At 44.3% G+C, this 18250-nt stretch overlaps 1 protein-coding gene across 1 annotated transcript; it reads right to left on the bottom strand.

Annotated features, from left to right (window-relative positions):
- Positions 1-14166: 14166 nt before the first annotated feature.
- CHST2 (carbohydrate (N-acetylglucosamine-6-O) sulfotransferase 2) lies at positions 14167-18250 on the bottom strand. The gene is made up of 2 exons (XM_012001329.1): positions 17645-18250; positions 14167-17542 (listed from the first exon to the last, which is right to left on the bottom strand). The coding sequence occupies exon 2, from the start codon at positions 17364-17366 to the stop codon at positions 15774-15776; it is 1593 nt and encodes a 530-aa protein (XP_011856719.1). The 5' UTR covers positions 17367-17542; positions 17645-18250; the 3' UTR covers positions 14167-15773.

Here is an 18250-nt window from a genome sequence, read left to right as displayed (position 1 = left end):
TAATCCCAACACTTTGGGAGACCGAGGTGGGCGGATCATCTGAGGTAGGGAGTTCAAAACCAGCCTGACCAACATGGAGAAACCCCGTCTCTACTACAAATACAAAATTAGCTGGGCGTGGTGGTGCATGCCTGTAATCCCAGCTACTCGGGAGGCTGAGGCAGAAGAATTGCTTGAACCAGGGAGGTAGAGGTTGCAGTGAGCCTAGATTACACCATTGCACTCTAGCCTGGCGACAGAGTCAGACTCTGTCAAGAAAAGAAAAGAAAAAAAAAAGAAAAAGGAAAAGAAAAAGAAAAGAAAAGAAAAAGAAAAAGAAAAAGATACAATGTTTTATCTGAATATTTAGGGAAAGTTAAGGAGCACCCAAGAACTCTTTCATAAGGACATTAAAAAGCCCACAGATCGTTCTTGTTCTTTGGCCCATGCTAGACTGCGATGTCATCAGCTGGTAACACTTCTATTCATCAACACCTCCCTCACTTCTTGTCTCTTACTGGCTGTTCAACAGGCCAGTGAGACTCAGTGTACTTTCTGAGACATGCATAGCCTCTGTGCTCTGTGGCTGTCTCCTTTGACAGTGAGCACAGAATTATCACATGAAATAGTAATAGTTGTCACACAAACACACAAGCAATGTCTTTATTTTTAAGTACATGATACTGTGGAAGATGACAGGTTTGGAGTTTTTTGGGGGGATTTTCCCCAACCTACTCTGAACATCACAGGATGTCTTCATAATGCCTTGAGGACCTGATCTCTAAAAAATGATATCCATGTTTGACTAAGTTTTAAGTATGCATCTTTATTAACAATGGGGTCACTGAGGTCCCATGGCTGTACTTCTGATTAAGAAAATAAGCACATAGTCTTCCTAATCATTCCATGTCAGCTAATTCTAAATTGCACCAAAATGGAAATAGTTGCTTTCCCCATGCCCCTAGATAGGACATTTCTATTAACATTGCTCACTGGTTTCAGAATATAGATGATATGTGGTAATTATTCAAATAAAAAATTATATCCTAATTGGGTATTTGGGTTAGATAACTTAAAGTATCCTTGAAAAAACTGGAAAAAAGAAAAACAAAGATTCTTTAGTATTATCCACATGTGAGAAATTTTCTGATGTTTTCTTCTTGGCAAAAAACCAGACCTATTCTAGGTTTTTAACTTGACAGCAGGCAATGCAGCCATGTCAATCTAAAATAAGAACAACTGTAAACTCTTTTTCTTTTTTCTTTTTAGAGTCAGGGTCTCACTCTGTCACGCAGGCTGGAGTGCAGTAGTGATGTGATCATAGCTCACTGCAGCACCAAACTCCTAGGCATAAGTGATTCTCCCACCTCAGCCTCCTTTTTTTTTTTTTTTTTTTGTAGAGATGACGGCTCACTATGTTGACCAGGCTGGTCTTGAACTCCTGACCTTCAGTGATCCTCCCGCCTTGGCCTCCCAAAGTGCTGGGATTACAGGTATAAACCACTGTGCCTGGCCTAACCTCTTTAACGGGGAAATAAAGTTGAATAGTAAGAGCATGTGTTCTGGGATGAAATGGACTGGCTATACCAATTACTAGCTGTGTGACCTTAAGCAGTTTACTCCTCCTCTCTGCATCATCTGTAGACAAGGATATGAGCAGTGGCTATGTTAGAGGGTCACTGTAAGGACTAAATATATGCACAGCACAGTGGCTAGAGCAGGGCGCTACATCAAGGTTGCAAACAATCATCCTCTGGATGTCAAAGGAAGGAAAATATTTTCGACTCATTCATTGCCAATATAAAGTTGCTTTTTAAAAGTGAACAAACCACTGGGCACAGTGGCTCACGCTTGTAATCCCAGCACTTTGGGAGGCCGAGGCAGGCAGATCACTTGAGGTTGGGAGTTCGAGACCAGCCTGGCCAATGTGGTGAAACCCCGTCTCTACTAAAAGTACAAAATTAGCCAGGCCTGGTGGTAGGCACCTGTAATCCCAGCTACTCGGGAGGCTGAAGCAGGAGAATCACTTGAACCTAGGAGGCAGAGGATGCAGTGAGCAGAGATTGCACCATTGCACTTCAGCGTGGGTGACAAGAGTGAGACTCCGTCTGGGAAAAAAAAAAGTGAACAAACCATCATCTTAGCTAATCTAAAAGGGCTGGTACTTCTCCCTGAGCAAAACTGCATTCATCTGCACCAGCTGGCCATTAAGTGCACTTGAGCCCTGTTTAGCCTCACCTTGCACAGCTCTGATATGTTAAAATACTATTTGTCTATGAGACAGCCTCCCTACAAATACACACACACATGCATGTTTGTGCACACATGAGTGTGTGTGTGTCTAGAGAACTAGATATAATGGATAGCTAACCATCTATTGCCATGCTCTGTGGACTTTTCCCCACACTCAGTGGTGACAGCTAGGGTGGCCAACTGTAGAGATTACTCTTGCCCAATGCGTGCTCCTCCAGGATACCCCAAGTCTAGTATTTTCCACAATGTGTTCTCTTTAGTATGTGGTAGCTCTGTTCTCTGCCATTTACTGGAGTTATAGACCACGTTGGCTGTCAAAAATTATATAAATAAAGGTACTTAACCTGCCACAAAGAAACAAAGAAAGAGTAGTGTGTTGGATATTAAAATGCAAGTTACCACTGGAATACTTTCATCAGAGTGGTGAGGTAATCATCTATAAGCAATTAAGACCTCCTGGAAGTCCTCTGATATTTTGGGGGGAGAAGGGGAATCACAACATTACTGTAACTTAGAGAACTGACCCACAGTCTGCAGAACAGGGACTGGAGGAAGTGAAGACCAGAAGACAGAAGTTATTGAAGATGGTTTGAAAAGCCTGGAAGGGCAACTGTCAATGGCAATGCCGGGACCACATCCCCATAGAGACAATGCTATTAGTCATCAATCCCACTTCCAAGAGAGCAAACCACAGCTACAAGGGATATGAATATGTTCCTCTCCTGCCCCCAGCTTGAAGCTTCCTAACATGCATTTTTAAGCAAATTCTTAAGTTACAGAAAAGAAATGACTCATTCTTTCTGCCTCACATTATTAAAAGTTGTGCAAATCATTTATGTCAATATGCATATGTATGGAAACATGCATATATGTTCCTTAGATGAGACCCTGTTTTTTTAAATTCACTCAAAATTAATGTGTTATAGCTGGGTGTAAAACTCTTAGGGTAGAAATATATTTTTACTAAAGGTGATAAATGGAAATCAGAGAAGAATAGATTTACCTTGTCATTTATAGCTAATGTAATTTGTAGGGGGTCTGGCTAACCAGACTTTCTCATCACCCAAAAACAAGCTCAGAAATGGAAATATTAGTCTTTTTATGTGATTTATACAACGCTTGTTTGCCTTCATCCCTCCTAATATTATATGCTCGAAAAGACTCTAAGAATCGAATTCTGGACCCAGCCACATGGGTAAAATGCTGCAGGATGGAAGCCCAGAATTCATTTTAACATGTATTATTCCCTAGACTGTGACAGAATTCAGGTTTCACTTAGCCTTCTCCAGGCTCCCAAAACCAAGAATCTAGTGGGTTGTTAACATATTCATAAGTAAACAAATGCTCAGTCCTTTGGCAAGCTGCCAGGACATGGTGCCAGGAAGGGATCCAGGCAACCATGGTGAAGCTGTGGGGGTCTTTCACTTCCCTCACTCGGTGGGACTGGACTACTGCAGATGCCACACCTGGCTTTCTGAGCATCTTATCTGTACATTTATGGAATCCTGTGGGCAAGATACCTACTGGTAAGAGTCTTGAAATGCAGCCAGAATTACGGAACTGAGGTGGTGCTCTTTATGCCAGCACAACCACTCCAGGCCAGATGTTTGCAAAATGCAATTGACTATAAGTCTGTAGAGCAATCCTTCCCAAAAGCACAGGAATCACCTGAGGATCTTATTAAAATGCAGATGGGAGGATCACTTGGGAGGATCACTTGAGCCCAAGGGTTCAAGGCTACAGTGAGCTATGTTCATGCCACTGAACTCTAGCCTAGGTGACAGAGTGAGACCCCATCTCTAAAAATAAATAAATAAATAAATAAATGCAGATTATGATCTGGCAGTCTAGAGAGGGGCTGATACTGCTGGTCCAAGGACCCCACTTTGAAGAGCAATGTTGTAAAGTGAGACCATTCCACACACAGTGAAATAAACATGGTTTGGAGGCATCCCGCATGCCAGACACTGTGCCTTCTGCTGGAGGCACACGGATAAGACAAGAGCCCGGCCTTACAGGAGCTTGTCCTATAATAGAAGAAACAGCTTATAATGCACTGGGTAAATTCTGCATTTGTTGAGATTCTTTGCACTGTAAGGAAGAAAACATCCAATCTACAGTGGCTCAAACAAAAAGGAAATGTAACTGGCTCCTCTAATTGCAAACCAAGAGTAAGGCTGACTTCAGATCCACTCTAGCAGGGCTAAAATGACTTCACCAGAACCTAGCTTCCCTTTGTCCACCAGTCTGTGGTTTCTCTCTCCATATTTTTTGGCTCTGCTTCCCGCAATTTGGCTCTCTTCTAGAGGCACCATGGATACCAGTCCTTATGTCTTCTCCTTTGTAAATAAGAACGCCTGCCTAACCCCGAAATCTCAGCAAAAATATCAAGATATCTCATTGGCTCTAATTGGGTCATGTGCTCAGTCCTTAGCCAATCATTTTGGTCTTGGGAAAGTCAGAATGGCAAATGCTAGAGTTGTGTGTGCAGTTAGCTCCAACAGAACCACATGCACCAAAGAAGCAGGAGACAGATTTCCAAAAGAAAATCAGGACTTGGATGCTGGGCAGCTAGAGTTCCACAGTCAGCGCTAAGAGGTGTTTTAGAAGCATGAGCATGGGGCAATGAGGGCATGGAGAAAGACACTGGTACCTGATAAACACTATCAGAGAGTGTGTGTGTGTGTGTGTGTGTGTGTGTGTCCGCAGATACAGGGCAAAGTGGCAAAGTGCACACAGTGCCAGTCTAGAAAGGACTGCTGATTGGTTTCTTGGGGGCTTTTAAGTCAACTCTCCTCCACCCCTACCTCCACCATGGTGCAAATCAGTCACTTCAGAAATAGTTCATTCACTACTTCCTGTGCAGGAGATAAGAAGTGAAAAGTGTGGTTTAATTGCTCCCAAGATGATTAAATTGCCATATAGACCAGACTGACACACATCTAGTAATTTGAGGTCAATATAAAAGACTGTGCAGCTGAGTGCTAATTTGTGCTCAGAGAAAGGAGGCATGGTGTGGGCTAGAATAGAAGCTTCCACAGGCATTGAACAAACAGATGCAATAATGAGCTGGTTTATGCACTGGAACAAGAAAAGACCAAACGAGTTGTAGCATACAACAGTGCCATCTTCAAAAACAAGGACAATTGCAAGATTTGAGTGCCCAGATCAATGACTTCCTCTTCACCATGACCCTTTCTACCATTATTCATGATTTCAATACCCATTTTGGGAACCCATTTGACATCCTGGCCTTTCAGCTTCTTATCATCTTCATGCTCTGATTCAACACAGCTACTCTTGTTCTTGATCAGTGACAACCTCACCACCCCCGGAAATGTAGGTTCCAATAATTCTTACCCCACTACATTTCTGCATTCTATCATACCATAACCATACATATATTTCAAATATCTGATCTCATAGAGAGTTCCAGTCCAATATTTTACTTTTTCCCCATCCATTACCCATCATACAACGATCTTCTCCACACCTGAACAAAAGCAGCAGAATGTAGCTAGAAAAAAATCATGCAACCTTTAAATTCATTATAGCCACAAATGTCCAAAATAGCAATAATGATTCTGATGACAACCTTGGTGATATCATTTATTAACATTTATTGAGTATCATTATGAGACAGCCTTATTCTCAGTTCTGAGTCAGTGTGTAATTTTCTTTGGCTTAATTTAGCTTGGTATTTCTCAAGGGGACCACTATTAACATTTGGAGCAGGACAATTCTTCATTATGTGGGATTGTCCTGAGCAAGGCAGAACATTCAGCATTATTGCTTCCAGCCTACTAAATGCCAGTCCCATTCCCTAGTCATGGAAAAAAAAATTCCAAAGGCTGTCTCCCAATCTTTCCCCCAACCAGATTGCAGGGACAGTCCCACATCCAGCTGAGAACCACTGGCTGAGTAGAAAAAGCATTAAATTGGGCATCAAATCTGATACGTACCGTATTTTGTGACCTTGAGCAAGTCACTTAGTTTCTCTGAGTTTCAGCTTCTTCCATAAGAGAAAGATCATAATCCTATTTCTGCCCAGTAATCATAAGTTTCAAATGATCTAATAAAATATTAATGAGAATATTTGCTGTATTCATTAGGACTGTACTTGGCTATGAGTAACAAAATTGGCAGCAACAGCTTAAACAAGTAGGTGTTTATTGTTCCCACATCACAGGTATTCTGGAGACCAGTGGCCCACGCTGATGAAGTGGCTTCATGATGTCATCAGTATCCCTGGCTCCTCTTTCTGCAAGCAGCTTTTACCCCCTGGCTCCCTCTCAGTCCCAAGGTAGAGGCCCCAATTCCATACTCAATCTGCAGACCAGCCAGAAAAAAAAAAAAAGAAAAGAAAAAGGACAAAACAGGCAAGAAAAAGCTCTGTCTATATCAGATACATAAAACTTACCCAGATATCCCCAGCAGACTTCCATTTACATTTCATTGGCTGTCACATGATCATTCCTACCTACAAGGGAAACTGGGAAATATTTTTAGCTGAGCATATTGCCTCCCTGAACAAAATCAAGGTTCTGTGAATAAGAAAGAAGGGGAGAATGGGCAGTGGGTGGGAAATCAGCAATATCTGCTATACTTTGTAAACTTACGAAGCATTATAAAAGTATAAGGCGGCATGATCATTAAAACCTGAAAGAAGGCATATCACAAAATACAGTATCTGCATAAATTTCACTACATGAATTCCATCTGGTGTCCCATTTATCTGCATTACTTAAGACAAAATAAGTGAATGGTCTTATTTATATCCAACAAGCATGGTGGCCCAATTAACTACTAAGGCACATCTCTGCCCACATTTTAACATAGCAATGCAGAGTGAAAAACCTTGTATGTAGTGGACTCTAAAGAAAATAACCCCCAATTAGTCAAGGTAGCAGGAGAACAAAGTATATTAATGAATACAGAAGACATTTATTGGTTAAGATCACCCGGCATCCACTTCTCCTACTTTTGATAATTGCAGCCTGATTTTCTTATGGAAAATCACTTGTCCACATTGTGCGTAGATTGGTGGGAGTGTTAGTCAAGGTACCTTGCTCAGGTACCAAGGCACAAACACCTGACCCAGCCTCAGCTGATCCAACTCTCTCTTCCAGGACTTTGAGTTCTAAATGTGTGAAGTACAACAAAGAAAGAGAGGGAAGGAGGAAGGAGGAAGGGGAAAGAAACATGGAAGGAAGAGGGAAGGCAGGGATGGAGGGATTGGGGAGGGAGGGAGGAAACCAGAGTATCCCATCTGGTTCTTCAACTGTTCTTCCAATTGTGTGGGCTTTCCCATCTTTTCCAGCTAATTTCCTGATTTTCTCAATCTAGTTGAGTACGTTTTGCACCAAAAAACCTGAACTAACACTCTCAGACCACCCTATTCAGCTGTCTGCTTTAGTTTCAACCTCATCTCCTACTAAAGTTTGACAAGAATCCCAAAGGGCACTTCTTCTCTGATCCCCATTCTGTAAAGACATTGATAAATACTGGAATGACCAAAAGATTGGTAGGAACCAAGGAAATAGAAAGTCTCAGGGTGAGAGCATGTCAGAGAGCTCCCAACTGGGAATCAGAGGCTGTAATTTCTAGTTTGTGCTCTTTCTCTAACTAGGAATGGGACATTGAGTACATCATTCAGCCTTTCTGCACCTCACTTTCTGCTTTCTACACCTACACCACACTTGTACATGACTGAGCTGACACTATCACACAGCTTTTATGGCATGCCAACATTTCCTAACTTTGCTACATCTCCACCTGCTCACCGAGTCCTGCCTGTGTAGCCTTGAGAGTTGCAAGCCATATATTAGCCTCCTGGACATCCCCTGCTCCTTAAGCTTTGATGAGGCCACTTTGTCCTGAAAATTTAAACAAGATTGCCTAGAATCATCATCTCACAGTTGGGAAGAAACTTTTCTCCCTCCCAGACACCTCTTGGGGTAAACCAACACTTCCATGGACCAAATCTACCTCCAGAGTTCCTTTTGGTGAATTTGCATTCACCTCTCTACCTTTCACCTCCATGTAGGAACTGGCATGTTTTTGCCCCCACGTCATCCCATTTGGCACTACCTTGATCCCTTCAACTTTCAAAGCACCACTCACTCAAGGCTAGGTAAGTGGAAACCTTTACTGGAGGTTTGGGGCAACCAAGGTGACTTTATGGCAGCACAGTTGAGCAAACAACTCCACCATGGGCCCTGGCTCTTCCAGTCACTGGCCATTCTCTTCTCTTCTGGGGAGAGCCACTGTGATCTCCCCTCTTGGGTTCCAGTATCCTGTCTTGTTTGTTCCCTGTTATTCCACCCTTTACCTCTTCCCCACTCCTTTCAAGCTTTCTTTCCCACAACCCCCAAATTTCCTGTTTGGGTTCTTTACAGAGCTTGTTTCCACCACTAAAACAGCCTATTACAGTGTTTTGCTAAACAAAAGTCATTCTAAGAGGAATTTTGGCCAAAGGCACTTAAACTAACAATTACTTTTTTTTCTGCTGCACAGAATTGCATCTCTAAAGATCCCGGTAACACTTGTTCCCTGGCTGAAGGCATAATGCTATAGGCATTTAGGACAAGTTTCTCAGAAAGCACTGACTGGCACAAAAAGGGTTTGCTATTTTGTTGGTATCCCTTAAATGGAAACAGGGTAGTCTCTGATGTACTAAGCAAAAAGAAATAGATTTTGCCACGCACTAGCTGTGTGACCTTAGGAAAATTACCCATCTGAACCTTCTACATTCCCTTCTGTAAAATGGGGACCATAATGATACCTATTTCATAGAATTGTGATGAGAATCCAATGGAATCACACTTATAAAATGCTTTGCACATTGACTGGTACATCATCATTCTTGCTATTAGGGCATTTGAAAGTGAAATGAAAATGGTGATAGAAAGTTATAAAGAGCACAGCACATGAAGAAGTCACTTGGGAAATGTGTAAATATAAATGAGAAACTATGTGAGGTAAAGATCTAACCTAAATAATGTGAACTCAGAACTCACATCCTTGGGAGAATAGTGGTCTCACCAGCAAGTAGGTCTGGTTAAATAACAGGACTAAAAATGATTGATATGAATGTCATTATCTCAGAAAGAAGATGTGTTTTCATTCCTATTTTCCTTTAGAGATGAATAATGTAACACCATCCTTCATGTAAAAATACTCAGCACCAATATAAGAAATGAAAGATTTTAATTCCTCCCAGGAGCTAGTTCATTCATAGAAAGACTGGGAGTTTGCCAGAGCAACTGGGACATCTGAAAATGGAAATGTAATATTTAGACTTCTACATTGTTTCTTAAAAATTTTTCAGTTCCTGAAATGGTTAAAAGATGATCATACTAGCCATGACCTCTACGTGTCAAAAACAAACACAGCCTCAGCCAACATGACGGTAATATATTTTCCTACTTGACTCAAAAAATGTATTGGACTGTGTAATTCAGTTGTTACCTTTCATTTGGGGCCTTCAATTTGTTTGTTTCTCTCTTTCAAACATTAATGTGGAAAAACATTTGAGGCCTTCCATGGGCATTATTTGGTATTCCTTTTTGTCTATATTAATTTGCCTTGCTTTTTCAGCTTCTGTCTGCCCCATATATATGAAGTCCAAGACATGAGAGGAAATGGGCCTATAAACAAACAATTCCAATCTGTAGCAGCACACACTGACAGATCTATGCAGGAGGTAGTCAGGGGGAATAAGAGGACTGAAAGGCATTTCTGCATTTTGGAGTGGGCTGATGAATAAAAGTTTCAAAAAGATCCAGGGTCTTAATAATGAGATTCACAAAGTGAAGAAGAAATGGGAGGCAGGGGGTACAGTAGAGAGAGTGTAGAGAAGTTATTCAGAGGAAAATGGGATATATCAAGCCTATAATAAAAAAACTTAGCTGACTATACTTAACATAATAAAGAGGTATATCAGTGTTTAGCACATCTTGTACATTTACTCCTTGAGCTTATTGTGACTTGACCTTTTGCTTTTCCATGCATAGACTTTCTGTCTCTATTATATACTATGCAAATCAAGCGAGAGCCTTACAAAAGTTACAGAAGAAAGCGAACAGCCAGAGGACAAGGACACCATGTTCTTCATCCTCATGCAAGACATCTGACCTGTTCTTGTGAGAGGAATCCCAGGAGCAGCAAATGCTCTCTCAGTCTCCAGCCAGATCAGTTCTGAGTGTTCTCAAGCCCAACCAGTGATTGAGGGGGCATTGTCAATCTCTTGCTGCAATCATCAAGGATTATTTGTCATGTATGCACTGACCTCTTTGGAATTCCATCATGCAAAGTGAGCTTGTGTTTGCTTTCATTGTAGTTACCCATAATAACCCATACCTTTGCACTCATTTTCCAAGAACTTGTAGGACACCATTATTTGCTGTCTCCTATAGCTAGTCATTTCATCCTCTGCATCTGGAGACAGGACCAGCTTCAGGGATATACAACCTGCACAGTTACACAGGGCCCCCCACTCAGAAGGACCCCACACTTGGTTTCATTCTCTGCTGCCATCTTGAAAGGCTTAATAGTTTTTTCAACAAGGGCGTTGCATTTTCATTTTGCACTGAGCCCTGCAAATTATGTAGTTGATCCTGTCTAGAAGACTAACTGCTTCAAGGTGAATTTCTCTTAAGCCCTGTCTTTACACCTGGGATGGGAGCCATTACAGACTAGTTCTGAGTATAGCTTTTAGCCCCAGTGATCATTTTTATTGCCATTCACTTGGTAGGGTGACTATTACCAACCTAAAAGTTCAAGCAGCCCCAAAATACTTTTGACATTTGATTACAGATAAAACTAGTTTGACCAAAAATTAAGGTTTATCCATGGCCATCCTTTATCATCCTGTTACCATGTGTACAGACAGGCTCCTGCTCCTTCAAAGCTCCTTCATTTAGAAACAATACCAGCACCCCCTACCCCAAACACTGGTTCATACAGTTTCCAATTCTATAAACTTAATGTGTTATGCAAAGTTTAACATTTTCTTAGCATAATTTGATTAAGGATGTGCAGAATTGCATCAGATGTAATAAAAGTCAAGCCCTATAATTTCAATTAAATACTTGTACCAAAGCCTGTTGCTGAGCAGCTCAGTGGCTCATAGTTGAACTGCAAAAGTAGCAACTGAATGTCCTGAGAGCGGGGAAAGTATTTGAATGAACTGTTTTCTTAGCTGTGACAGATTTGAAAAGGGTCTCCTCAAGGTGAAGGACAAAAGGGATCTATAAACTATGCATTTACCTCAGGACATCCCATCACACACCTCAAGTCATTCCTCAAATTGTGATTGTCATTTTCTACCTATCCCCGTTGGATCCTGACACAGAACTGTCATGCTTTCTAATATAACAACTGGCCGACCACTCACTCTCCAGAAGCCTGAGATCAAAAGTGTGCCTCATCACATATCTGTTAGCTGGAATTAGAACATTCTCTCATCCACATCTCTTCAAGACAATGCATACATTCAATTGTATGTGTGTGTGCGTGTGTGTTGTGTGTATGGAAGAAAGAAAGTTGGGGGAGGATGGTAAGTGACACCTTGTCCTTATTTACCATGCCTACATGATGAGACACGCCTTTTCATTTCCCTCTTGCTCTTCCTAGAGTCATCTCTAGAGTCTGGATTTCAAGACCCAGGGAATATTAATTTAATAACCTCCTCCAAATTCACATTAATTTCAAACCAGTCACATAATCCAGCTGCAACTGTACTGTGTGCAACAGAAATCCTGGACAGAACTGGCTGTGTCCAAGCAGGGAATGTACGGAAACAGGCAGCCATTGTCTCATTCAGCATCCACAATAGGACAAACTTCCTGAAAGTAACCATCCCTATACCTGCAGAAAATCTATTAGGTGGGTGCAAATGTAATTGCAGTTTTTGCCATTACTTTCAATGACAAAAACCACAATCATGCTTGCACCAACCTAATACATCACAGTCCATCAAACTACACATTCACAGCACTCAAAACAGTAAGTGCCACATGACTTCTGCAAAAATAAACAGCTTTTTAGCCCTCCCTTAGACACCCAGACAACATGTGCTCTGCAGGTTTATTCGGATCCCCGCCCTTACGGTGTTCATGCAACTGGGAAAACAGTAACAATCAAATTCCTTACTTCAAACATTTACCTTCCCACACTTAGAAATTCTGCATTTTGTCTCTAATTCATCGGTGGGAAACAGCCTATAAACAGTTGCCCTGGAAATCCTGAAGATATTCCTATTGCTCACTCCCCACATCTAATTAGAGCCCATGGCTTATTTCCTTCAGCAAACTTTACTGAACAGGCTGGCATTTTCTCCATACAGATAATACATTCTTCCACTCTCTCCCTTGCAAGTATTTTCAAAATTTAGTAGTTGCATATTTCATTCACTTATTTAATAAATATTTATCATGCACTATGTGGTGGACACTGAAGGGTATAGATTTGCTCTGGCCCCTGCCTGCAAGGTATCACTGCCAGTCTGAATGAGGTCTTTGAGTGGCTCTGAGCTCCTTGAAATTTAAGCTCTCAGCCTGTGCCTCTGCCTTGTTCCAAACTCAAATTTGTTGACCAAATGCACCGGGTAAACTTTGTTTTATAAATACAGCTTCCTCATTAACAAAGGCATTCCAAAGTCAAGGGGTAAGTCAGGAGTGCTATCAGTTGAGCAGAATTTGAAAATGAAAATCACTCTGACAACCTGCTCTAAAGATATTTTCTCTTGCTGACGGACATATTGCCAGCTTGGGAAATGTGAAAGCATCTCTTTCATATTTGCTGCCTCAAAAATGGTCACAGGCTCTGTTGTAATTTGTCATAGCACAGGTCTGCTTGTACTAGGGGTTGACAGAAGCTTGTTAACGCCAAAAATGCTACTCTCTCCTTCTCAAACCTTAGGAAGCTGAATGTCACTGATATGACTAGCTCAGCCCTTAGTGGGAACAACACCTGTCTCACTTTCCTAGAAGGCAGCTAGGTACAAATCTCCAGGAGCAACAATTCACCTTTTCAAATTACAGAGCACAGGAGTGGCAGAGTGGAGAGAATGCAGCTGCTACAAAACAAGGAGATTACGAACAGAAACCCTGTTCAAACAGAGCAAGCTGAGGATCTGTTGGTGTTTAGCTTAAAATTTCATCTGAGAAGAGGCCACAAATGCTCTGCCAGCTGCAAAGGCTCTATCTAGCATCTAATATTGTTTTAAATACAAGATCCAAAACATCGTAATTCTACTTTAACACAGTCCAAGTCCTTAGATAGGCTGAAAGAAGAATGAATTCAACTGCTTGAAAATCCTTCGCTCAACAATTAGGCATGAATTTCACTGTGATTGATAAGAGCTGATTCTAATGCCACACAAAATTTGTTTATAAATGGTTATTTTATTCAGAGTGGTTGCTTTTTAATGCTGCTCTCTTAATTTCCTGTTAAATCTGTTTCATCTGGTCATTTGACATTAATTATTTTGTTCATTTAATTTTAAAGTATTCTTAAATTAAATCTATTACAAATATTCTACTGCTGGTGAAGCTAATTCAGCATAGGCACTACCACAAAAATATGGAAAACATGATCAATGTATTAGAGCTGTAATCTGGCTTCAGAAACACAATACTAAAAACTATGTCAGTAAATTAAGAAATAACCATTCTAGATTGTGTTATAAAATTCATTTCTAAATACACCCCTTTTTAAACCTTTATGCTTCTTTATCTTGGAATTCTTACCAGTGTAGCTAGATTTCACATTGCAATGGTAATTATACTTAAGAATCATCATGTGTTAAAGTATTCCCCATGTACATATTATTTTTATCATCTTTTCCCTAAAATAAAATTCTCAGCATTTAACCTATACATGTTGGCTTTCAGAGATCTCATAAAAAATCATAGTAAAATAAAACCATGATGATAATGAACTTGTACTGTATTTACTGTAATATACAACTACACTGTCTCTTGTTCCCATTTGGGCTTCATAATTTTTTCCCATACTATAACATTCTGCAGAATGTTTCAGTACCAAATGGGTTCAGGACACAACATCATAACCACTACAGGAAAATTCAATGGTTTTCTCCTTGGAAAATACCAAATTTCAAAATCCTACACACTAGTTCATTTTCATTTCCTCTTTACCACAATTCATTATCATATCTAAAAGAAGCTCTTGGCTGAAGCCTTATACTGTCTGCAGCATGTTACTTTCTTTGCAAATTTACTTTTAGGAAACATGATAAAGAAAAGCAACATACTCCACAGGCATCCCAAGTAAAACATTATAAATTCATATTCTCTCCTGCACTAATTTAAATGGGAAGCAAGAAAGAAAAGGAAAAGCCCTTACGGTTCTCAGATGAAACTTCACTGCTTTCATCCACCTCCACATACCGTGTCATAGTCAGAAAAACAATCCAAACAGATACTTCTGTCACTTTGCTAAACCAAAGAAGTTGCTACCATTGCCAGCAATATGGTCACACTACTTCCTGAGGTCTGTGTTCTAATAATCAGACTTTTAAAAATTACATACTTTTTTAAAAAATCCTTTTTCTGAACCAACCTCAGCACCAAAACATTGGTCTCTGCTTCAAGGTTCCCCATCTTAACTGAAGAGGAATGAAAAACCAAATGCTTTCAAGTCCTGAAGGAGTTGCTTCTTGTTGTGTTCAAAGTTGAAGAAAAGAGTGTGCTTTTTCTTCCACTGCCCTGTTTGGTTTCTGCCTTTAGAATTCAAAGATGTGTTTCATTCCTGGGCACCTAACAGGCTGAGATTTACATGTGAGAAAACATCCCCCAGGTTATTACCAAGGAGACAAAAATTGCTCCCACCCAGTTTAGCTGCCTTTCAGGAAAAAGACTGGAAAAATGGAAACAAGGGAGGGGAAGGAGATTCTATCTGAAGCTGAGGACAAGTAACACAGGTGAATCCAAAGTAATGGAGGCAAATATAAAAAAGAATATTATTTATTATTTTCTTTATTAATACTCACATGTAACCTTTGCTTTTTACACAAAAGTCGACTTTAGAAGAATGCCTCCTCGGCTTATCATGCCCAATGGGGCTTTTTCTTTCTGGACCACTTCCCCTTTCTCCACCCCCACCCCCACATCCAAATTACTCTTACATGTTCACAGATACCACGAAAACTTTGTAAACAAGATTTGGGTTACTGGAACTTGATTTCATGAACATCCCACTTCAAAATGGAAGGCAGGTGGAGGGCAGGGTAAGAAATAGGAGAAAGAGGACAAGAGAAAGCAAAGGAGAGGAGAAGAGGGGCACCTGGACAGAACGTTCAAGTCTTGCCTTTTCTGAGGGGTGTATGTGTGTATTTTGTGGCTGTTCCTTGAAATGCACTGACTCAAAACACTGACAGCAAGTGTCTGTGTGATTATTTATATATCTATAATAGAGTATGTGGGCTTCCTCCGTTTGAGTCTGGACTGTGTTTGTTTAAACACACTACAATCCTCTTTATAGGTATCATCACAGGGCATCAGGTCTCCCCCCTTTCAGAGACGGGGCTTCCGAAGCAGGGTCTTGCTGAGGTCTTTGACCTCTTCAGGACTGTTGACCCGCTCATAGCCCAGGACGGCCATGGGCTGGTAGCAAAACTCCTCCACCTGTTTTATCTGCTGGAAGGTGAGGGCGGTCCGCCAGGCATTGGCGGCCTGCGTGGCATTGCGTGCAGATACCACGAAAGGTTTGGAGGAGGAGCCCGAGCCACTGGTCATGTTCAGGGCAAACTGCTCCATTTCGGGGCTCACCAACAGTCCCACAAAATCGTACACTCTCCGTAGTGTCTTGACGGGGTCTCCCACTAGGTCCTCGTACCGCACCACCAGGTAGTGGCCCTGCAGCCAGTCAGGGGGCTGGAGGGCTGTCTGCAGCGTCTTAGCCATACTATTGCAGATGACCTCCATAGCGCCCAGAGCGTGGTAGTCCGCGGGGCCGCCCACGCCCTCCTTCTTGGCGCCAAGTTTGTGGCCCGCTGCCTCCAGGAAGGGCATGCGGTGGGCTCGCGGGTCTCGGCTGCGCACCACCTGTAGGCTCTCACGGATGAGGCCGTGGCGCGAGCGGATCCGTGAGCTCGCCACTGCGCGGGGATCACGCACCAGGTGGATGACCTTGAGGTCCAGGGCCGGGTCTCGCAGCAGTGGCGCCAACACCGCCACGTCGAAGACGCGCACACCCTTTATGACTAGTGTGCGGTACTTGCGGCACTCCTCCTCGAAACGCGCCAGGCGCTGCGGCGGGCACTTCTTGCACACGCGGTCGTCCACCAACCCCACAACCTCCTTGCGGTAGGCGGGGCAGAGTGGTGACGAGCACACTACCTTGTTGGTGGCTGCGCCGAAGATGCCCAGCGTGGTGAGGTTGCGCCCCCCGCTGCCCGCGGGGCTATACAGTTGGAAGACAGAGAGGTCGCAGCGGTACAGAGCGCTCAGCATGTCCCGCGCTGCCCCCTGCAGGGAAACGGCGTCCCCCGGATACAGTTTTTGCCATACATGCCACACTGGCTCGTAGAGAAAGAACACCTCGGGATTCTGATTGAATAGCTCGCCGAAGAACGACGAGCCAGAGCGCCACGTGGTGAACACGTACACCAGCTGCCGCTTGTCCCCGACGCTCCCGGTGCCCCGAGTGCCATTGCCTGCAGGGGCCGCAAACCCCGCCATCCCTGCCGCGGCTGCAGGAGCTGCCCCGACGGCGGCAGCGGGAGGTCGGTAAGGAGTGCGGAGGTCCAAACGGGCATGAGCACGGGGCGGCGCGGCCGGAGGAGGCCCCGGGCGCCCCCAGCTGCCTCCAGCTGCCCCTGCTGCGGCACCCAGCGGCCCGTCGGGGTTGCACTGCTGCAGCGGCTCCTTGTGCCACTTGTAGTCCAGGAGGTTGAGCATGGTGAGCACCAGCAGCAGTGCATAGCCCGCGCACAACACCAGCGCCTTCCTACGGAACACCTTCATTCCGAGAGGGGACGCAGGCCAGCGGCGTCCTGGGCGCCGGGGCCACTGCGGGAGCAGGGCACGCGGCGCGGCTGCAGGCGCAGCGTGGAGCAGCCGAGGGAGCGCGCCCGGGGGCAGAGCTCGCGGCGGGCTGCGGCTCATCACAGGCACAATCCGGGCCGGCGGCGCGGCGGAGGCAGCCCTGCAGCCCGGGAAGGGTGCAACGCAGCGGGCTGGCTGCTGGCGCCGGGACTCTGGCCGCGACTCCGAGGCGGGCGCGGCGGCTGGTCCCCAGCGCCCAAGGCTGGCTCTCCCATGGCAGCGGCTCCGGGAAGGACCTGCGAGGGGAAGCGGAGTGAGCGGATGCGCCCCAATCTCCCTCCCAGCCTTCTCCTCCTAAGTAACGCCCACCCTCGGTTCTGCCCGGTTCCTCCGCTCACCTGGAGCCGAGGGCGCGTCCGGGAGCGGCCCCGGATCACCGCCCAGTGGACTGTCCGGCTGTCACTCGTTCCTCGATTTCGCTCCCTCTCGCTTCCGCTGTGGGTCCCCGCACCTTCGAGGGGACGGAGGAGTCGGCCGACTTATCCCTGCGCAGAGTTTCCGGGCAGCGGGCGCCCTGCGGCTCGGGAAGAAAAACTTTCACCCGGCCCGGAGCCCCGCTCAGCGCTCCACCGAACCCGGAGCGTCCCGGCTCCAGCGACTTCTCCTTCGCTCTCTCGGGACCGCAGCTTCCTGCCTCGCTCAGGGGAATGAAGCCGGCTGGGGGCGATGGCTGGGGGCTGCTTATATGGGACTCAGCTCCCGGCATAGCGGCGCAGCCCCTCTCGCTTTCGGCCTCCGTGCGGCGAATTTTCCCACCTCTCTGGCAGCGGTGGATGGGGCACAGCGCGACCCCACAGCGGCGGCGGCGGCTGCTTCCATCACCAGGAGGATGCCCGGGCGGGCAGCGCAGGCAACCCCCGCCGCTCCGCAGCCTCCGACTGGCCCTAAAGGACCCTGAACACAACAGCGCTAGGCAAGAAAACCCAGGTGGGCAGCACTGCCCG

Source organism: Mandrillus leucophaeus, unplaced genomic scaffold (assembly GCF_000951045.1).
Source record: "Mandrillus leucophaeus isolate KB7577 unplaced genomic scaffold, Mleu.le_1.0 Scaffold1176, whole genome shotgun sequence".
In the NCBI taxonomy this organism is placed as follows: Eukaryota; Metazoa; Chordata; class Mammalia; order Primates; family Cercopithecidae; genus Mandrillus; species Mandrillus leucophaeus.
Note: the sequence above shows the minus strand (reverse complement) of the source record. Positions and strands in the feature narration are given on the sequence as shown.